We start from the raw sequence: 23230 nt of genomic DNA, 5'->3' as shown, positions 1-23230 counted from the left end.
TCCTAGTCTCCTGGGAGTCCAAAAAGCGCAACATAGCACCCCTGATCTCGATAAAAGTACCGTCATAGCTAGAAATAAGAACACGCTTACTATACTCTCTTTCACCTCGTGTTGTACCGCAGGAAAGGCTAGAAGCGCGAGCTTCTTGCTGTAGGGCACATCTCGGCGGCATAAGCTCTCGTGCGTTAAGGGGTATTCACACGAGGGAGAAATCCCCGGGATTTCTCCCTCGTGTGAATACCCCTTTAAGGATAGCTTTCAACGCTATGAGCTTGCGTTTCTAGTCTTGTCTGGGGTACAACATAAAGTGAAACGCTGTATAGAGAAGCAATAGAGGCAGAGATGATCGCGCGCCTGGAAGATACTTGTGTCAGTAGCCCATACCTAACGCTATGTGGCAAATAATTGGGATAATTAGCGTAACGATCCCATTGGTTTGTGAGAAGAGTTTTGGATTGTTCTACTTCTTTGCCTTTAAAAGCAATCTTGTATTTAAACTAGTCTCGTGAAGAGGAAGTAGAAACATAGTACGAAGGAGTTGTAAGTCAGCGCTTGTGTTCGCCTCTTTGTGTACCTCTCGTTTTGCCCTCGTCGTGTGCGCTCTAACCTCAAGATGTTAATAAGGCTTTGCATAGAGGACACGTTGCCACAAAGATATTCTGACTTCCGTTTCGTAACTCTATGATCGATAATTGAAATTGCATTTAACCAAAAGTACGATATAATAGATTAGAAGTAATCGACGATTTGTTCTTCAGAATCACTTATATTTCTTTCCAAGTATTCTGTGACCCAAATGTCTCGGAGTGTGATTGCAACGAGACTTCCTTGCGCATACTGGATATTTATATATTTGCCTTTTTAACACAGTCTACAATAACCTAATGACGCCTGATGGCGTTTGCTACTTTTGTCCATAGTGGTTCTTGTTACACCACTCCTTGATCATGCGAATATAAAAATGATTCTTGTTTTTCTTCGGTCTGCTTATCTTCATGAACTCTTACTAAAGGTGCTGTTGAGGCAAGGCTCCCAACTACTACACCAGGCGACGTAAGGGAAGTTCTTCTTCAAGCGCGTGACCATTGTCGTTCCCTCCTCGTGGCCCCAGACGAGTGAGAGACAGGTGACAGGGGACAGCCTCTTCCAGAGAGCTGACATTCGCGTTGGCGGCGCCCCTAGCGGTGGGAGCGAGAGTCGCCCTTTCACCCGCCACCAGAGAGGCTGTGGAGAGAGGGGAGAGTACATCCAGGTGCCGACGGAATTTCTGGTCAGCATGAATCTTTCTTCGCTGGCAGAATGTGGGAGTCCAGGTAGGCATGCAATTAGTGATTTATTTTCAACACGAACATCGTTTAAGCATTACAAACATGATGATCATGTACCAAGCGGGGACAAAAAGACAACTTCGATATCTCAAACATCAAGAATTCGGAATGCAAGTGCGCGTTGTTTCAAGAAATTTAAACTACGAGTGAAACCTAAAGTTTGGCGCATTGATTGCCAACCTATGTAAAATGTACTGAGCTTTCGAGTTTCTTTTTTTCTTTTCAGTTTCAGATTTTTTAATTTATCTGAAATTTTACGCTATACTCTATTTCATTGTAAGAGAGATCGCGGCAGAAGCTACAACAGCGAGCTCAGGGCTTTCAGCGTCCCTGCGAAGCGCGCGCGCTCGTGCAGTGCAAGCATTGTTCAGGGCCACATGCTTGCGCTTGTGACACCTACTGCGTCTTGGCTTAAGCCGAAAGGGAGTATATACACGAGCCTTGTAGAATGCCTAGACGCCCACGTACAGGTTGCGTTTGAGTGCATGCAATGGACATTTTAAAGCAACGAGCGCCGTCTGGGGAGTTGATTGCGAACTACAAATGAAAGGCAGCCCCACTTGCCTTCGCTCGTCAAACTATATCGGCATCGTGCCGTTGTAGCGGTTTCCAAAGCTTCTCATACGCCATACCACCAGTAATAAACAAATGAAGCTCGAAAATAGACGAGATAAGCGTGAATATAGATGCTGACAATGTTGGTCCTGCGGGACTGTGCCCTGCGAAAATGGCAGGAGCGGGAGGGTAGTTCTTGGGATAAAGTGTACGCATTCGGCCACGCTTACTGGAAAAAGGTGCATTAATGTGAGTCATACGAAGCAGGGATGCCCTGGTTTAGAAATAGGCAAACTGGAGTCGCGGCCGTGGCGAGCCGGAGAAAGTTCACGGGAAACCCGGGGAGACTTCACTCCTCGGCACGACACCCTCCGGCAAGTTGAGACATACCGCATCATGACGTGTTTCATGACGAAACAGCTGGATGGCACCAATCACGTTCGCGATTGGGGTGGAGAGGAGGTTAAGGCTAGGTTTACATAGAGCCGGGCGTCGTGGCGTCGGCCGACTCCCGGATGCAGCGAAGCTCACCGAGCGCTTGGTCATGTCCGTAGGTGGGGGCGGGCCAGTCACATCGCTTCCCCCTCTCCGGCCACCATGGCTCGCCACAGCTCCCCCTCCTGTTCAAACAGAAGCACAGAAAGGGAGTCCAGCTTTGTTTACGGAGCGGTCGTTCCCACGCCGCCAGTTTGCAAGCCCTTTGATTCGACGTCATGCGGGGAGCCCCTGTCTTCCAGGTGGTGTGTTGGTCAGCTGCGCGCAAACGATCTCTTACGTATCTGTGTGTGCGGGCTTTTCGGTAAAGCGAACTCAACTCTCCTTCGTCATGTCCCGTCAAGGACGCTTCGGGTGCACTTCCGGTCCGGGGTGTCGGCGGGAGACGCCATGCGGGCAGGGCTTGGCCCTGTTGTTTTGGAAGAAGCCAGACTAACACTTATTAACTTCTTGACAAAACGCCGCTACTGAAGCTGCATCGAAAGAACAGGAAAAGGAGTCAACGTCATTTTTTTATATATTTTCAGCCTTCCCGGTTTGTTCGAAAAAAAAAATTGAAAGGGCCTTAGAAAAAAAAAGAAAAAAAAAAATAGACTTTGCCGGATCAGGTTGCTTTCTGCGGGAAGTGCTTTGGGTTGAATTCGCGTATACTTTTGGTCCTCAGATTTATTGATTTTGTTCCAACACGAATGCGGAAAGAGCGCGAGTTTGTCCCGACCATCCGGACCACGTTCAGTGCGCTTTCAGATTCAGGCGGCCGTCTGATGGCTCAAGCTGTTTTCTGCTCGTTCAAGCTGTTGTCTTCTGGTTCGAGTGGCCACGACCCGTATACCGTACGTTGACACGGTAATTGCGATAGGAAGTAACTGGAGGAGACAAAAGACTTTTAAATAACAAGATTTTTCGGGGTTTATATAGACTCGGTGTAAAAAAACAATGAGAAGGGGATGTTGATCACTGCTGCATCCTTAAAAATATGCATCCATTTTCTACAGAATTCTTGTAGAGTATTGTGTAGGTTTCAAAGACGATATCTACAGTCTTCATTACACTGTCTGTAGGTTTTTGGTTATCCACGTGCTGCGAGTTTCGTATCCTTCTGCAGCTGGAAAAGCTTTAAGAGCGGCAAGCGCAGTCTCAAGCCGGCTGTGACCACTAAGACATCCGTCCAAAGAGGAGCGCTAATATATGAAGAAGAATAGTGCACACTCTACCACTATACACCTTTGCAAGTGGGATCCCGGCTTAACCTCGAACCGCGCGCCAAGGTGAGGCGGACCTACTCTCCAGCCAGGACGTTCGCTGGTTGTCGTACAATGTTGCCAAACGTCTCTCGCCGAAGCGTACACCACTGAGCGCAGAAAGAAATTCAAAAAAATAATTATCAAACGTACACGTGTCGTCTTCGACAGCGAAATAGCAAGGACAATTAAATAAAATGCCTAAAGCGGTAACAAATCGAAAATTTTCAAAAAGATCGAAAGTCTCAAGGCGCTCTCTTCAGAATGCGCCAAAAGTCGCATGGCCTTTGCATCAACGATGGCTGCGCTCGCGGCAGCTCTGGCTTCCACAACATGCAGGAACAGAGGCTGCGATCGTTATAAAGTCAGCTCCAACCCTGAAAGATGCCCCGTCCTACAATAGGGGACGATTCTGCGCTCCGAGACAGTAAGTGTGCCGCTAACGTAAGCCATCGGCGATGCAGCAAACGGCACCATCTTGTCATCGCGCACCCCAGTGACTTGCCCCTGGCACACCCCAGCATAGCGGAAACGGTACGTGGCGCCAGCATCGCTCAAAATGGCGGCGCACAGGAGCCTTTCTTGCAAACGTGTGTAGTCAACACTTGGTGCAGTCATATTTGTTGTTCACAATTGCTTTAGTATTTTTTTCTCGCAAGCATTATATTCGTATTGGACATCGAATTTAGCTCGGGCTAATCTCGGAGTTCCACTCACGCGGCCGATCTGTCGTACACGAAGAGTGAAATGTGTAAACAAAGTTCAAGTCTGAGTCTGGACATTGATCTCACACCTACTTCCGCTGACCGTTCCCTCGGATTCATAAAGCACAATCTTAAACAAGCACCCGCTCACTTATGTAAACTAGCTTATATCACTCTAATCCACCCCAAAATGCAGTATGCTTCTGTCATATGGGATCCTGAGCAAACGTACAGTATAAGTAACATCGAGTCTATGCAAAACCGTGCTGCGCGTTTCAATTCCTCTGACTACTCTCCATTTTCCAGTGTCGCCGCATTAAAAAATCAAGCTGGGTTGCATGACCTACCACGCCGCCGTAAACATGCCCGTCTGTAATTATTTTACAAGCTCTATCACCGAGCAATGCTTCACGGCGATCTTTTTTTAAAGAAATCCACCCATTATTTTGCCCGTCGCGATCATTGATTCAAAGTAGCGCGCATCACATGCCACTCATCTAGTTACGCACGATCATTCATTCCACGGACCCTGAAGGTGTATTCACACTGCGGACAAATTCCGGGAGGGATGTCCGCGGACCTGTGAAATATGCGTATCACGTGGCTCGGACGTCACAGTGGACAAGTCCGCGGACATGGGCAAGTCTGAGGACATGCGAATTAATACTCCATGGTTGCCGTGAACCAAGGCGAGAACTGCGAGTCCGAGCTCGTACCTTTCTCGCTGCCTTCGCTGCACGAGCTATACTGTTTAGGATTGGTATTTCCCAACGCTCTCACCTCGCGCCGAGAGACTTGGTTGTGCTTCTATGCGCTCCAAGCTACAAGAGAACGGCCACGCAACGCTACGTGACGGTTGGTCGATTCCAATCCCGCCAGCATCTGATGAACGAATGGATGATTGAAGACGACAACGATGAACGCCTCCAGCGATGAAGCGACGCTGTTTTTAATTGCACTTGTCGAAGAGTTTCCACAACTGTGGTGCCTTCAAAATGACCAATACCGCAGCAACGACATAAAATCAGAGCTCTGGCAACAAATTCCACGACTTCCTAATCCGCCATCTTGAGTGCACAAGCCACAACAACTAGTGAAGCCTTGTCTACCTCCATGTTCGGAACGAAAACATATTCCAGAAGTTTTCTTTCTTTTTCTTTTCGGCTCCTTTTTTCACTGTGCACAGGAACCCTCGAGCATCTTCCACAGCTGTAGCTCGTGCGTACTAATCGTACTGAAAAGTGAGCAAAGGCCCATCCGTGTACGAAAAGCGTGAGAGGCATATAAAAAAAGATAAAACCGCTCGTGCAACTAAGTACCACGAGCACTATCACGCAATCGGTTCTCGGGGCTCGTCCGCGGACCACAGCGCACTCGAAAAAAGACAGAATTGGATCGCGTTCAAAACCCCTATAATCGTGGTCCGGCAGGTCCGCGGACATATCCTGTGACGTTCGCCCACGTGATACGCAAGATACACCAGGTCCGAGGACACGTTCTTCAGGTCCGTGGACATGTCCCTTGGTTTTGCCTGCTGTTTTCGCCAGAGACATGGCCGATTTCATACCGCAAAAGAGGTGACGTCACGACTTTCGTGGGAACTTGTCCGCGGACAAAGTCCCTCGTGTGAATACACCTTAATCGACTGGAACAACCTAGCGGCTCACATTGCAGCTGAACTAGATATGTCTAACTTTCAAGAGTTAGATTTAAGAATTAGATTACCTAGCCTTACATTAATTCCAATTTAGTTCACTGTCTAGAATCATATTTAAAGAAAAGAAAAAAGACCAGTTATTCTCCCTGGCCCTTGCATATAGTACACATAGTAGAGGAGAAAGTGTAAATTTACAGTGAGTTGTCAGTCAGCGCTGAGTAAGTCTCTCTTTCTTTTGTGTGTATGTTGACTGGAATGACTGTCTTTCGGGTGCGCTGTTCCCCCTGTACTTTGTGCGTAGTTATACGAACTCTTAGGTTTTTTTTTTATTCCTTGTTCTCATGTTGTTTTTGTATACTTTTTGTGTTCTACCTGTGTACTATATATTTCCTTGCCCCCCCCCCCCCCCCTCGTATATAATACCCGCATACGGAGGGCCTCTATGGGTTTTTTGTATAAATAAATAAATAAAATAAATGAGAATTTCAACATATTGCTATTTGTGTCTGGTATTACAGAGTTTCATGGAACAGGCGTTTAGATCCATTAATATACGAAATAGTCGGTGCCTGGTTCGTCAGGTGTTTGGCGTGCTATCTTCTCCCACAGAAGAGGTGGCGAAAACATCTTTATTTTTGTTTTATTGCGGCGAAATGCGATAATGCGCTGAAAAGCTTTTTTTTAAAACCATGAAAGTGATTAATGTCGTTGAGGGGAGGCATGCAAATTTACAGCTGATGGAAACTGCGTTAAACGAAAGCTTAATTTTATAAAATCTTACAATATTTACCTCCTTGCCACGTGCATCATAGAGGAGGCTATGCGTGTATTCGTGGATGGCTTTTAGAGCACCTTGCATTCTATTCCGAGAGAAAAGAGACGACAACATAAAAGAAAAATGTCATTACACATTTCTTAGTCATTTTTGTTAACTTATTTTCAATTAAAAATTTCATGATTCATTTCTGTACTTTACGCACAATCATATCTTCGAGCAAATATACTTTATTTGAGGATGGATAGTGTACTCGTATATTTTGCACGCCTTTCATTGCGCCTTGATGTTTAGCTCGGTGGTTACTGAACATCTGGCCTACACTGACGCGGTTCTTTCCATTCCATACATCTTATTGCTTACTAGAACCACAGCATAGACGCTTTATATGAGAGCCCAGCACGCGCATCTTCGCCGCTTTGGGAGGCGAGCAAAGCACGCGCCACACGCACGAACGATGAAAATGGCGCCGACCAGAAGCGCTCTTCTGGAATGGTCTATAGATATTTTTCAAAATTAATTAAACACCGAGGAGCATGTGCATATTAGAAGATTAGTTTCACGTGCTGCCGTCTCTAGCAGTAAGTTTTCTAAATAAATTCTTAAAGAAATGACACGTTCCATCAGGTAACGCAAACGTGCGGGTTATCTGTACCCGCATTCCGAACATTCTTCGTGGCACTTGGGTAATTTGTCAAAGAATGTATTGTGTGAACGTTCAGCCTTTCTTCACAGGCGTAACTGCCAGCTTCTGATAAAAGTGTAGCGGGTTTGCTAGCAATTTCACGAAACTAGCGAGCCGTGGCTTGAGCGCACCGAGTTGCAAAAAACGGTTGTCTGAAGATCCCAATTGCTTCCGTTGTTTTATTTTTTCATAGAACGAAGCACAGGTCTTGGCACGTAGGCCAAGATCTCTAGCTTCACAACGCATGTGAAGCTAGAGATTATCAGAGCACGACTGCCCCTGTTTTCTCGCTATTTGACGCGAGAAAGGCGGGCGCAAGCGTACCCGATTGTCGGCCGCGCGCCTCGCTGCCCGCCGGTGATGCCACGTTTGGATGACGGAAAAAACTAGGGAAAACTTGGGAAGGGCTATTTATTGGTTTTGGGAGCGAACAAAATATCACTTTTAGGGGCGAAGTTCCTTAGGGGCTAGCCATGTCCGTATATCCATCCGATGTCCGGCGTCGGGGCTCGTGCTGCTGCTCGTGAGCTCACGCGCTCACGTGCTCACGAGCATGTGAGCACGTGCTTTCGTGCTCGTGTAGGGCAAAAAAAAGAAAACAACCGCATCTACACGTGGTAAATGATGTTGATTGTGGAGAAGCTCTGGTGGTGCTTGTCTGCGTAGATGGTGAGCCGCAGCATGCCGAACCTTTCGTTCGTTTTCATCCATGTCACGCTGCGTTCAAATGCTCAGCTGCGTATATAACCCCGTTCCATACCACACATTCTCTTTCTGAGATGGATGAAAACGAACGAAAGGCTCGGCATGCTGCGGCTCAGCGTCTACGCAGACAAGCACCACCAGAGCTTCTCCCCAATCAACATCATTCACCATGTTGAGATGCGGTTGTCTTTTTAATTAGCTGGAATTCTGTAGGAACGAGATAGCATTTCGGAATCAGGAAGTCATCTTCATTCAGATGATGCCTTTGGATTAAGTAGCTAAAAAATCGGAGGAGTTCCCTTTTAACATATTTTCTTTGTATACGCTCTTTATTAAACGTGAGTTGTGAGTTTAGCGCGTGTCCGCTCTACGTATTTCACATTTCTTTGTTCTTGGTGCCTGTGTGCTTATTACGTCAATCTAGCTTTAGCCTCCATTCTGTGGAGTCCAAGTGGAGTAGATCGCCGCCCATAACATTATTCGGGCGAAGTTTTCCAAAGAGAGAAATCTTTTTACGTTCACTGAGGTCACTAACTTACTCAGATATTGCTACGAATACGTAGAATCAACAATTTCAACGCGAAAAAGAGCACGGGGACTTGCACCGACGCCGCCATGGCACGCCAATGGTTGGTTGTTGGAGGACGGCGCGCTTCTTGCCAGTATTCCATTGCGCCTGCGCGGCGCCGGTTTCATACATCTAGGGACGCTCCGCAGGTTTATTTCTAAACATAAGGTATGTGTAGAACGAAGGGTGATGATGCGTCGATTATATTTTTCAGCGTTTATTTTAACTCACGAGTGGGCTCGTTTTCGGTATGGAGTGTTTGACGACTCCGGACATCCCTCTCACGACGGCTGCCACCTTTTCTGCACCGACGGTTCCCAGGTAAAATTAAGTTTTGCGTTTTTATTTCTTGTGTCTTTTTATGGTTTTGTGATCAATGTTTGTACATCCTGAAGTTAGTTTGTCTCAACCGGAGACTTATCTCTCAACTGTAGGTGAGCAATTTAGTCAGTTCACTACAACGTCTAGCTTGATGCCGTTGGAGTGCACCAAGCAGCAGTGATACACGACAGCACGCGGTACGATGCTCATCGAGATCGAAACGGGCAGGGGCAGGGATTGAACCCAGGATCGCTGGGTTGTGCAGCGCGAGCTTTCGCTCCATCTGCTTTGAGCTGGTGTGCGCTAGGTCCCTTTTACCTGATGTCTTTTCAATATGTCCTGTTGATGAGCAAATCTTGACATACAAATCACATACCCAAGTTCCTCTTACTTGACACAGATTATGTTTCTAAAGATGCATTGATATTTTTACAGCCTCAAATATCAGATCAGTTTCTTTGGCGGAGCAGTAAAAATAAATTGTTGAGGAGAAAATATTTCCTACATGCTTTCGTTCAATAGTGTAAACTGTTCCATTAAATTTGCAAAAGAGCTAGAGACGAGAAAATTTATAGAATTTGTTTAATTTAACGTGACAAATTCGACATTAGGCGAAACCTAATGTCGAATTTCGAATTTCTGTACGTTCTAATCTAAAAAAAAAGAACGGGGCAAACTTATGCTTGTCATTTGTATGACGTGAAATAATACAAGTCACAATCAGGTTAATGTTTCATGCAACTTAGAGATTGTACCTGCTGTGTACACCGTATGTGGTTTCTATTAGAGTTCCACGTGATGAAAAAAAACTTGTAGAGCCCATCGAGTTCCCGTCAAGATGGAGGACCAGTGAAGCTCCTATCTTTACGACATCTTTACGACATCTATACATCTATACGATTTACATATGATTGCGATCAAGACACGTCCAAGACTTTATGGTTTAATTGTCTTTATTTCCGATCGAGCCCAAGTCTGTTTATCAGCATCGCGGAAGCGAAAGAAAGGAAGGTTAAAACTGCGCTTTCTGCCCTCAGCCTCGCCACAGCGCACTCCTGGCTGAGATAAGTCGGTGACCGTAGATGATAACGAGGAATCAGGACCTCTAATGCCGAGGAAGGCTAACTGACGCGGGTTGACCCCTTTTTTTGTGTTTCTATTTGTTTATACGTGCCACGACCAATGGGGAGTTTTTTGTTGACATCCACGGACGTATTTTTTCCTGATCCTAGCGCATAACAGCTTCGTTTTAAAATTTGGTATGTCTCCTTTTTGCAGGTGTTCAGGTTTTGCAATGAGAAAGTAAATGACAATATTTCACCGAGAGAAAATTCTTCTAATTACGAAACTTGCTCATCTAAACCAACCTGGGCTGTGATCAGAGAGAGCGACGACTATTATGAGTAAGCCTAATTCATTTGACACGTGTCTTAAGATGAAGAGTTTTATTCATTAACAATTTCATTACACCACATCCTTTCTTTGATCCAGATTGCAAGGCCCTTCGCTTGAAACCGTACCCGATGTGGTATTTCACGTGATTCAACACATCCACGGGCGTGGAAGGAGAACTGTACTTGTTTTTGATACGTCGAGCTCGATTGTGAGTGATTAAATCCAAATTTTGTTTTTTTTTTTCGCAGTATTTTTAAACGCTTTTAATTCCGACACAAAAGGACTAGAAGTGCTTCCAGGATTTCTCGGAAATTATTTCGCTTTCTGAACAGCTAGTGTCGACAATATAAAGATTGATTTATTTCTAGATTTATGGCTCGCACAATTTTGAAATTGCGGCATTACTAAATAGATTAAAACAGTGGAATTTATTTGTGAAAGAGGTTTTACGATTAGAAATTTTTTTTTTTTAAAGGTTTGTCTTTGGTGTCTAGTAAATGCAGCTCCTTAAATAAAAAAAAAAAAAAAACGATTCAATATCTTAGGAGCCACGATTTCTCAGCCTGGTGAAACGTTCGACACTCTACATGATTCGAAATTTATTTCGTGATGAAGATCGACTGAGCATTGTGTCACTCAACGAGGGAAATCACATTGTACACCCACTTGATGTCATCGGCCCTTCCACACGGAAAGAATTCGCGAACGTTATCAGGTCTCTTAGGCCGGGTGGCGATGCCTGCGTTGCCTGCGGAGTGGAGAGATCCCTGACGGTAAGTTCTTGACTCTTTATTAAGCTTATTTATAAATGTTTTCCTAATCAACAGGTCTTAATGTCACAAGGTGAATCGCCCGATGGTGCAGCAGTGTGCATATTTTTAGGCTCCAAATCAAATCGGAGCGAAAACACTGCTAATACTTTCCCGGTTATACTAGAAAAAAATGTCATCCTGCACACCTTTGCTTTGGTATTTGACGACTTCTACAGACTGTCAGTGAAAACAGGTGGAAAAGCCTTTTCCTTCGGAGACGTCAAAAATGGACAACAGATGGCACTGGAAGAAGCCTTAACTGAGGTAGTCTATTCAAATCTTCCGGAGTGGCAGCAACCTCTGCTGGTGAGTGAATAACTTTAGTTCTCACTGTGTGGAGATTCTAGATCAAGCACACTGTTCTAGGTCAAAAGATGATCTAGAACAGTGTGCTTAAAGGAGTTTCACACTTAGTTATACGAGTTTAATTTTTTGGAGGCACCAAACCTGCATGCACCGATAAAAAACGAGACGACTTCAGAAAACGAGTAAATATTTAACTCAGGTGTGCATCGCTTCCTTTATTATATTTAGTGTTTGGCTTTTATCGGTCTGCGTTCTAGGAATGTGCGGTTATTAAAGTTATTTATTTTATCTCTAGCATAACCCCAGCCGCAGTTGAAGAATGATCCTGTTTAGGTCTGCGCCTTGGTAAATGCTTCTAGGCAATACACACGGGAACTCCAATTTACACGCTTGGTTCCGTAAGGTTCAGGGATATAATACACCTCGATGTTCACGTGCATATTTAATTATTCTCCACAATGTAACTAAATCAATTCGGTTCTATGATAAAGGAAACGCTGTTTGTTCGAGTGCGATTTACTGTTTTCATATTAATATTGCGATTCTATATCACCACCAGACACACAGCTTTTAAGCAGCAGAATAAAAAAAAAATATATATATATATATATATATATTACGGTGCTCTTTTATTCGGAACTGATTCACTTGCCTTGTGAAGCACTTTTCAGGGGAGCCAGTACCACACACACAGACACACAAAAAAAAATCCAGTTTTACTATTATCCAGAAGAGCACTATCGATTTCAAACTAATGAATTCTCAAAAAACAAAATCTCAGCAAATGACGATGCAATAAATACGTTTAAGCACGAAACAATTACTGTCTGCTTCACTGAGCGAGTCGTTTTATATTTCTGAGGGCTTATGGAGGTCTTCAATGTTAAGTCTCACCAGGATCCCAACCTTGTCATTCTCTAAGCTTCATCTGTAGGCTGTACCTGAAAGTAGGGCCCCGATCATTGCTCTTTTCACTGTAGCCTCTTTGATAGACCTAAGTTATTTTAAAATATACATTTCAAATCGCGAAATGCAAGCCAAACACTGTTAAAGCGAGTTGTAGCCTTTCATCTTGGTGAATAAATAAATATAATAAGCCTCAGAAAATGCTTAGAACAGTGATGAAGCTTTGATGAAAAGCGCAACAACTCTGCGGATAATATTTCGTTTTTAAGATATTTTGAATCGCATTTATACAAATGGAGAGGGAGAGATGAGTGCAACGTTAGCAGGCACCACTTACCATAAGAATGCAAGGGGACTGTTCTGAGATGTTCTCTATATTACCTAGCGTTCTCGCCATATATAGGTATTTTGTGATTTCTTTGGAAAATTATAACACAAAACTAAATTTACCGTTATTAAATCTAGAACAAAGACTCAACATATCGAGACGTAAGGTTTCCTCTTCTGTTTCTTTGTACAGCTCCTGAAAGAATCAAAAACGTTTGTGAAGACGCTGACATGCAAGTTCAATGTCCCATTTGAACTGGGGAAGGAAACATCCGTCCGCATTGTAGGCGGACCAGGACAAAAACTGGACGCTCGTCTTAAGCATGAGAGTGGTACAACTTGTGCAGACTGCACTCTAATCAAGGATGACGAAGCCAGTTCTTTTTTGGTTATTATCCCTTCACCTGCCCAGGTTTGGCTTGTATTATTACTGATTTGTGTTGTTTATTTACGCACAAGCGATTGCAGTGTCACTGCACGCATGTTCTTTCAGCACACGATTATAACCTTAAGATGCACCCACCAGAAAGTAATGTCAGGATAGCTTACCCCAACAAACAAAATATATGCGCATATAATATATAGTTTTTTTTTTAGCTGAACCAAATTTTAAATTAAAGGGGAAGATTTCTATGAATGCGGTTATTACACCGTGTTTATATGGCACGGCGAATATTAGAGGGAAATATAACCGTCATGATTATCAGAATTACCTGCATTTTTTAATTAACTTTTTAATTACAGTAATTAAGTTGTATATATTAATAAAGATTTGAGGCGGTCGTCTGTTGCGATTGTTTCATTTTGTAGAATTTGAGTAACCGGCCTGTATTCCTCGATATTCGTAAAAAGAATTTTGTTCCTTTATGCGGGTAATGAAGCAAAGTTTGGCTATAGAGGCGACTTTCGTGTGTTTTTCTGATTGAGCGGAGAACAGTCGGGTTATGTCGAAAATTCGGGCGCAGATATTTGGAAATACGAGCTGGTTACGCTGCTTGAACAAAATGGAACAGTCTTTGCATACAACCGCCACACAATTTGTAATATAAACATATAGCAATTACAGTAATGAAAAAGTTAATTGACGAATATGAGTTAATTAATCTGATAATAGTGAGGGTTGCGATACCGTCTCGAGTACGCCGAGTATTATAAATACGAAGTGATATTCGCATATATATAACTTCCCACCCCTTTATTTAAAAATTTGCTGCTAAAAGAAGGAAGTAAAACACGAAGCAAAAAGGATGTAAAGCAAATATTGACTTTATAATAAGTGTTCTTGGAATACTACCGCTTAATCGTGCCACCTCAGGCGTCGCACTTACGGAGCACCGGTAACTTGTCCCATCGAGCTAAAAGACGTCGGAAAAACCGATAAAAACGCGATTGCGCCGCACGCGCTGCTCAATGGGTGACCCCACTAGTCCCATTACCTTGGCGTTTTCCTTGCGGTCGTCCTAGACATCATCCTACACCTCCAGAAAGACTTCAATTGTTACATTACGTGAAAAACAAGCGGCATCGGCTTTGTTCTGCCCGAAAGATGGTTAGAAAAATACGTCATCAAGCGTCATCAGTGTGATGTCATCAAACGCCGTCGTGCGTCAGCGTGAAAAGACCGCCGCAGCGCCATGTGCAAAGGTTGCGCTTTGGACTTCACTTCTGCTCGTTGTGTACTTCGTGCGATGAACTGTGAGGCGACCGCGTCTGAATCTACGTCCTCGAAAATGGCAGCAGCGTTTATATCCACGGCCGCTTCCGTAGGCAAACGTGGCCGCTCAAACAAACACACCAAAGCCTCCTTAAGTGTCCTCCTCCCGCTGTCATTCTCGACGTCGTTCTAGAGGTCGTCCTGGAAGTCACCGTAGACGTCGTTCGTGACGTCGTCTCCGGTGACTTCTAGGACGACCTCTAGAAGTCGTTCTAGTACGACCTCTGGGAAGTCGTCCTTGAACGATGTCTAGGACGACTTCCTAGAAGTCGTCCTGGACATCGGTTTTGACGTCCCCCTAGAGGTCCTCCTAGACGTCGTCCTCTTAGCGTCGTTCTAAACGTGGTCTTAGAGGTCGTCTTTAAGGTCTTGCTAAAGGTCGCCCTAGAAGTCTTCCTAGACATCGTCCTCGACATCGTCCTATACGTTGTCCTTGACTCGCTTTCAAATTCTTACACCTGAGCAGTTTTAAGTGTACTCCTGTAACTTCACACTCTCGAAATTGTAAAGGCTGGGACTTAAAAACATATCGACAAGTCGCGCACTCCTCAAAGTACGTTACTGTTTTTGTTACAATTTCGGATTTGATCTTTTTTAATTTTTAGAATATATGTGGTTCCGGCGCCAGATTACTCTTCGGTGCTAAACTTTATGTCAATGATTGTTTTGACTTTCCCTGGTAGAGGTTGTTGTAGAAGTCGCAGAGGCAGCACTGGGTTTTTCTATTGTTTTGATAAGTGAGCCTGGGTGCATACTCCTCTTTTTTTTCTGAAATATTTGCCATCCCTTACTGTTCAATAGCTATAGATTCTTTGTTTCTAGAGTGATACATTCTTCAAAAATGGGATTGATATTTTCGCTTTTCTGATGTATCTATAGCGTATTCCCCGACGACTTGTTTTTCGTATGCCCCTTGCTTTGGTATCACCAAATCTTTGCAGCCAGGGAAGTGGCAGCTGATCTTGACAGCACGCCACCAAGGACCAGCCGATGTCGGCATTCTCGTGAAATCATTTCAAAAGGACAAGAATGTGGCCACCATAAGAGCCGCAATTTATTTTGGAAGAACTATCGTAACTGCTGGCAACGTTCCCGTAGTCTACGTGAAGGTCACAAAAGGAAATGACGTGGTACGGCATGCTGACGCGGCTGTGATGGTCACACCACCCGATGCTTCATCCCGAACCCGCATCACAGTTCGCGACGACGGTCTAGGTGAGAGGCCCATCGTCGGAATGGTCGCTCCAAATATGACCGAGCACCGATAGGATAAATACCTCTTTTTCAGTTGTCGCATAAACACTTTCACCGAACTGTGCATAACATGTAAGGTTTATAAACTGCCATATCGCACAAAACCCTCCCTGCAAATGCAGATATAATAGAAGTCTTAACTGAAGAGTAGCACTAAAACAAACATGTCGTCAATGACGCCTTAATGAATGCAGGGCGTGGTGAGTCCATAACATTTGATGATAACTCCACAGCCTATGAGATGGCGTAATTAGACAATAAGAACGCCTAACAGCCAATTAGCAAGGAAGAAGCATTAGCACAAGAACCCATGCTCGGCGTTCCTTAAGCTCTCTGCGACTATTGCACACTAAATGCATGCGGTTGGCTGGAGCGGCATAAAGTACGTTACGACAGATCGAAGGAGCGAGTCGTATATTTCACATTAGATTATACATATATTAAAAATACGGAGTTCGGGTTTGATTCTCGGAATGAGAGGCCAGGCTTCACGTCGCTCCTGCCATGTGATCGTTCTTTCCATAAAACAGAGCTGTTCACACCATGCAATTTGTACCAGCTATTTAGGACTAGCAGCAAAACCCGTGCACCCCACTCTGGCTGGTCTCCGAGCATTTCTTCGTAGTTTCTCCGAGTTTCTTGTCGGGCCTAGCGAAGAGCACGGCTTTTAGCCGCTTGCCGCGGACTCACCGGGCCTGCGTTTTGCCACCTTCCAACAGAAATTACGTCATCGTTACCGAAGCCGCAAGTCGAACACAGTCGAACACACCCTCGCACTCTTCTTAGGGAATTTCGTAACCATTGCCCATCTCAAACCGTAAACCCGAACAACGCCCATCTACCGACAGAACGATGCGACGTTACACGCATCGACCTTCAAGACTTGCAAACCTCATTCTCCTCCTACTTTTAAGATATCAAGCTACATCAAAATCACCACGCAAGTCAACGTTCTAACACTATCGCCGTCACGACGTTCGATTCTACTCAGGTTGCGCTCGTCCTCCGGGTAAACTCTATGCCACTGAGATTCAGACCACCATTCCAGGTGCGCTCGTGCCAGGTCCCCACAGAAGGAATCTCCCGCAGCGTGATCTACGGGTACAAGGCGGAAAACACTATGGAGAAACTCCTGAAGGTCCTGCATGCCGATGGCTCGACATACTGACCGTACGGCCTATGGGCTCTCACGGAACTGAATTTATCAGTTCTTCTTCCCCACATGCCCCGCACCAAGTCACACGCTGGGGCTACCCGCGACAAGTGGAACGGTACGGGCACAGGTTTCTAGTGCATCTGCGTAGCCATTGCTTCGGCTCCTAAGCCACCGTCTGCGCGAATGAAACGCCCGACTGCAGCAGCTGCGGTCAAGAGCACCAAGAACACCAACAACATTGACTCAACGGCAACTCAAGCTACTGCGCTTACTGGAAGCAAGAAAAACCACCTTGCTGACGATAATTCCGGCCCCGCCCAAGCGCAGTTAACTGAACGGACATGGCAACACGAAGAAGCTAAACAAGAACAAAAATCGCCGACCATAAGATCGACAGTGGCACGCCTCGAGGTGCAGACTTGCACGCTACAATAGCAGTATCTCTGCCTCGGACCATTCTCGCACCTCACGCCAGGTTCGTATTAACGAGCTATTCCGCTCGCAAAAATCTGCAATGGCAGGACTCTCTAAAGAGTGTTAAACTTTAGACACGCAGCAACTCACCGACACGCATCAGGCAGCACAAAGCCGCAACCAGGAAAACTTCCACCGTACCGTCCAACAGCAGCATCAACCATTGACAGCTATACTCAGGACCGTGCAAGTGGCCACGGAGAAGTATGATCAGCGACGCCGAAAAAGAGAATGCTGGCTCTGCTCCCCGAGTTTCAAACAGGAGGAGGAGAGGCTGCAAATAGAGAGTGAACTCGTCAAACAGAGCAAGCGCCGCCAGTCCCGCTCACCACGGCACAGTCCTTCGCCACACGTCTCCTCGCATCCACTCGCAACACACGAAACCCCATGACCGTCTCTACCATCCACAACATCCCAGCTTCGTCCCGACGCGCCGGAGCATGTACGCCAGCTTCAGAAGACCCAACAAGCACAAAATTTCCTGCACGCCTTCCAGAAGCGCAAGTAGCAACAACAGCAAGACGCGAAACGAGCCATTCGGCAAGTTAAGAAACAACTAAAGCAACTTATTCAAGCAATTGCTCCCCTTATAAATCAATATGAATGCACACAAGGAGTACAAGTTCAGCCCTGCGCCCAAGAGCATGCGTAAACACCCCCATGACGCCCTGCAGTGGAATTGCCGGTCGCTGCGTCAAACGGCATAGAGCTTACCGAACACTTTCCCCTCATCTGTAGTCGGGCACCAGTTCAACTGCAGAAAATGCGAGAAAAGAATGAGGCCGCATCTCCACGTGGTGAACGATGTTGATTGCGGCGAAGCTCTGGTGGTGCTGATGATACTGATTTTATTGCTCATAGATGGTGCTGAGTTCCGGGTTACCGTTTCGACTTCATTATTACTGCTTTATGGTCAATGAAATGCGGAGCTTGGATCCGCTAGAAGCCGTGGGAACGCATCTCCACGGCTTAAGTCAACGGTCCATGTTAGAAAGAAAATGTGTGGTATGGATCATGGTTTTATACGCAGTTGAGCATTTGACCGGAGCGTCCTCTCGTCTATAAACGTTGAGCCAACGCATGCATAGGTTAACGCGATTATATACGCATTTGACCGCAGCGCCCTCTCCTGTATAGACGTTGAGCGGCTAATGGGACGTCGGAGTGTAGCGAGAGGTTGCACTTCCGGTGCTCGAACGAGAAGGACGTGTAGTCATGAGCTCTGTCGGAGCGGTGAAAACGGCCCCGTCGGGCCGTGGTACTACTGTTAATAGAGAGTTTTAGCTTACCGCGTACCGGGCGACCGCCGGGGTTACCGCGACCGCGACCATCGAGCCGGTACCGGACCGAGAGCGTAGCGGGTAAAGAACGTTTTAGCATACCGTAACCGCGCCTGACCGCGCCTATGGAAGTTTCTTCTTTCTCCAACGGCTGGAAAAAGTCATGATGATGATAGTGAATATAGGCGTGGTTCGTTTTTAAAGCGGTACATTTATTTGGACAAATGCCGCATAAAAAGCCACTTTTAAAAAATTTTTTCCTCATTACGAGTAGTTATGGTGGTACTTCCTTGGTATACGACCAAGTAACTTAATTTGTCAGCTAAGCTGTTGTCAGCTTGTCAGCTGACAACTTAGCTTAGCTTAGCTTGTCAGCTGACAGCTTAGCTGACAGTTGTCAGCTAAGCTGTCAGCTAAGCTGTTGGATGGTCGTTGTGTGAATATTTACACAGCGCGAGGTTAGTCTGCCTGAATTTGGCGATACTGTTTCTTCGCTGTGGATGGGCAGTGTGGCCAGTGCGGTACGACCGAAAACCTGGAGTCTTTAACGTGCACCACCAGTCATGGTTATACGAACGCAGCCGGTACGATGGTCGTCCAGATCGAACCGGCCAGGGACGGGGATTTGAACCCAGTGCTCTGAGTTCTGCAACGCGAGCTTTCGCTACACGTGCTCCGAGCTGTGGTGCGTTAGCCCACTCGGCCACCGTTCTCCCACGAATGCAAGCCAACAGCATCATCCTGTACGCTGCTTGTTTGCATTCGCAGCTCCATTGCCATCAGCACCAGTCTCTAATGTCGGCTAGGTGGCTCAGGTTGCCGCCCGAAACAAGGGGCATAGCAGTTACCATCCATCTATTCAACCGGCCTGTCCGGCGGCCATGGAAGCCCGGATTTTTGCTATGGACCTCGGGTAGGCGAAAGCCTTTATAGGCCAACCAGAGCCGCTTCACTTGCCCTTTCCCATGTCATGTGGTGCGACGATTGTTTCTAGACGCCTCCCCCGCCATTCCAAAACAGTAAGTGATTAGTCTACGCCGGCCGTCGGAGCCGATGCCCGGCAGTCGCCATTGACGGTAAACGTGGTAAACCGAGTAGCGTGGCATAATTGGCGCATGCGCAGTTCTGCAGTGACGGTCGCGGTAACCCCCCGGTCGCCCGGTAGGCGGTAAGCTAATACTCTCTAATGCTGCACCCGAGGGTTACCAGGTTATCCTTCACCAGCTGCCCACCGGATACGTTGTAACGAATACTGGTTTTCTTCACTGCAACGTGAAAGGCCGTCCTTACCGAGTGCACGACTTCCGAGAAGAACTAGAAAGGCTCGACGTACTGAAGGACCTGGCTTCTGCCGGCCCTCATCAGATGAACCACGTCTGGAGTTTGAGGATGCACTCCATCGCAGCGAAGCAACGACTGGTCGACGCCAAGGAGCTGACCATATAGGGGGACGGTGCCTTGTCATCGACCCGGCGAACATGGCGGTGAAGGTGAAACTTTACTGGGTCCCGTACGACGTGCCCAACGGCCAGGTAAAGAAAGACCTGGAGCGCTACGGCAAGGTCTCCGAGATCACTAGGGAGCTCTTCCGGGAGAAGGGGTTTGAAACTGTCGAATCACACACCAGAAGTGTGCGTCTGACCCTCAAGGAAGACTACACTGTCGACAGCCTCCCGCACGAAATTTGCCTGGAAGGGTGTAAGGTGCTCGTCGTTGTGCCAGGACGCACGCCGCTTTGCCTACGCTGCCGTCGTACACATCCGCCGGGACTGCCGTGTCCCCCGATGCTCCGACTGCCATCGCTTTGGCCATGAGGCCAACGACTGTGTCAAGACCTACGCGTCGATGGCCCGCGACCGCAAGGCGGACGACCAATTAGACTTCGTAATGGACGACGTCGAAGCGGAGGAAGCGGTCGGTGCTTCTGGGCCGACAGCACTTCCGCCGCCCGACGGCGGTGGGTCGGCTACCCCAGCAGACGTCGATAATCCGGCCGCACCTACAGGAAGCAGCGGCTCCGAGCCCGTACCGCAAGGCGCGGGGGCGGCGGCCGCGAAGGAGGAGCCACAGGCTCAAGAACAAGACCTCAGCCAAAGCGACGGAATTGCCCCGAGGGAAAGTGACGACGGTACTCCTAGTCGCGACCCCTCGGCTCCGGTGCCAGACGCGGACGTTGAGGTGGGCCAGGTAGTCAAGCGACTGCGGGACCCAACGTCAACCCCAGACGACGCCGCAGCAGGATGGACGCGGCAACGTATCCGGAGGCCGGGACTTCTGCCAAGCGAACCCGTGCTCAGGCAAAGCCTCGCGTACCAACTGAAGACCACTGCAGTAAGAACTCGCAGTGAATGTCCTTTCAAGGAAGTTTCGGTTTGAGTAACACTGCCTTTTATTAACGTCTGTTGGAGGGCTTTTATTTAAGCGAGGGGGAACTACAAATTTCGAGCCGACCACGCTCGATCTTCGCGACTCGATTCGTTTCGCGACACTAAACGTCCGTGGCCTCCCAACTCGCGGAAAAAGGAATACCATCTCCAACGGCTACTGGCTGAGGAGGAAATAGATTTTTTCACCATACAGGAAACAAAAATGTCATCTGATAGCGACATAGAGAAAGCGCTGAGACCCTTTCTTGGTCGTTACGAAATTTGTGTGAGTCATGCGGTCGGAGCGTCGGCGAACTGTTTCCTGTTTTTAAAAAAGTCACTGCCACTGCGAGGCTTGGCCGTTGTTGTGGATGAGTGTGGTCGCTTCATCTCGTGTGATTTCCTTTTGTTTAACCGTGACTGGCGAGTGATATACGTGTACGCGCCCAACAGGGCTAGCGAAAGAAAAGTGTTTTTGAGTTTTTGAAAACATACAGTGCCACAAGGTTGTCGTAGTCATGGGAGACTTTAATTGCGTCTGCAGGCCGGAAGACAGAACATCGCGCAGAGAAAATCGCGATATCAGCGCAGAGGTGCTGACAGAGGCGTTGGAACAGCATTTCCTGGAAGATGTAGCGCGCGCCAGGGCGAGACGAGACAGACGCCAGTTTACATATTTTCAGGGGGCGTCCCACTCTCGATTAGAGCGCACTTACGTCTCCACGGAAGCTAACAGCAGTACGACAGATTATTTAGCGACGCCGCTTTTTTATACTGATTCTGCCTGGTGAGCGTGACGCTGGGAAAAAGGAACCACGCAGAAAGAAATTTGATTGGCAGCTCTGGAAAATAAACAACACTTTGCTGAAAGACAGTGATTTTGCCAAGGCCGTTTTAGAAATATTTAACAAAATAACTGCGATGCAGGGGAGCTGTTTTCTCGAAAAGTGGGAATATTTTAAAGAAGAAGTAAAGCAAGTCGCAATAGACCATTTGCAGTATTACCCAAGCATCAAGGAGAATGCAGGGATTGGTGTTCCATGCGTCACACGCGCACGCCTTCCCCGTATAAAATATTCGAATTAAATAACCAAAATAAAGTCTTGACGAACGCGCGTGCAAGATACAATTTGTTTTAGGTTTTTGCTTTAGAAAACTTACTACTGCTGAGGCCAGCCCGTGCGCCGCGTGGAACACCAATCCCTGCAATCTCCTTGATGATTGGGTAATATAGCAATAGGTCTATTGAAAGGTCGTCTCAGTATTGGCGCGAACTTTTCAGCATTGAAAGTGCTAACCCGGGCACGATGGGGGCGGAAATAAAGGAAGTTAGAACGAAACTGGATGACTTTCACAAAAAAGGTACCAGGGAGCAGTTGTGCGCGCGCGGGAAGATAAGTTGCTGTTAGGCGAACAACCCACGCGGAGGGCCTTGGCCGTTGAGCAGAAATACGCGATAACAAAAGAGATCCCCGCTATTTATCACAAAGGCGTTACGAGCAGCGAAAAGGATTTCATTAAACAGGTTTTTGTATGTTACTACTTGGAGCTATTCGGTGGCGTAAATAAGTCTTTAACGAAAGCTGACCTCGAAACATTGTTAGAAAGAATGCCTAGGCTCGCTGACGACAAAAAAGAGTGATTGTAAGAGCCGGTGACGCTCGAGGAGATTGAGCGCGCCATAGACGGTATGTCGTCCCACAAAACGCCCGGACCTCACGGCCTTAGTGGAGAGTTCTATAAAGCATTCAAGGAACCGTTGTCCTCTTTCATTTCAGAAGTGATTCGCGAGGCTTACTCTTTTAACGCGTTGCCACCTTTCTTTTTACAAACGCACACCGTTTTAGAGCGCAGCTCTTAGGGGCCCGTTTCCGGCTTGAGCGGCGTCGCCGTCGGCGTCGGCGTCGGCGTAACCGCGCGGTGCATCATGGGAAATGTCCCATAATGCACCGCGCGAGCCCCCCACCGGGGTCACGTGACTTCGTGGGGGGGCACGTGACCCCCCCCCCCCCGAGGTCACGTTACTCCCCTGAGGTCACGTGACCCCCTCCTCGAGGTCACGTGACCCCCCGAGGTCACGTGACCCCCGCCGATGTCGCGTGACCCCCGATGACGTCATCGACACTGATGACGTCACCGGCATCCACACCGTCATCGTCATCATCACTGATGACGTCATCATCAGTGATGATGACGTCATCATCAG

The 23230-nt window shown here is 46.9% G+C and overlaps 1 protein-coding gene across 1 annotated transcript; it reads right to left on the bottom strand.

The window, feature by feature from the left end:
- Positions 1–993: 993 nt before the first annotated feature.
- On the bottom strand, positions 994–18173 carry LOC115318618. The gene is made up of 4 exons (XM_040210939.1): positions 18093–18173; positions 17469–17652; positions 2415–2503; positions 994–1224 (listed from the first exon to the last, which is right to left on the bottom strand). Exons 1-4 carry the CDS (start codon positions 18108–18110, stop codon positions 994–996), a joined length of 522 nt encoding a protein of 173 aa, XP_040066873.1. The 5' UTR covers positions 18111–18173.
- Between the last annotated feature and the right edge of the window lie 5057 nt (positions 18174–23230).

This window comes from Ixodes scapularis, unplaced genomic scaffold (assembly GCF_016920785.2).
Source record: "Ixodes scapularis isolate PalLabHiFi unplaced genomic scaffold, ASM1692078v2 PGA_scaffold45__5_contigs__length_3442486, whole genome shotgun sequence".
Taxonomy (NCBI): Eukaryota; Metazoa; Arthropoda; class Arachnida; order Ixodida; family Ixodidae; genus Ixodes; species Ixodes scapularis.
This window is presented reverse-complemented; position numbering and strand designations above follow the sequence as displayed.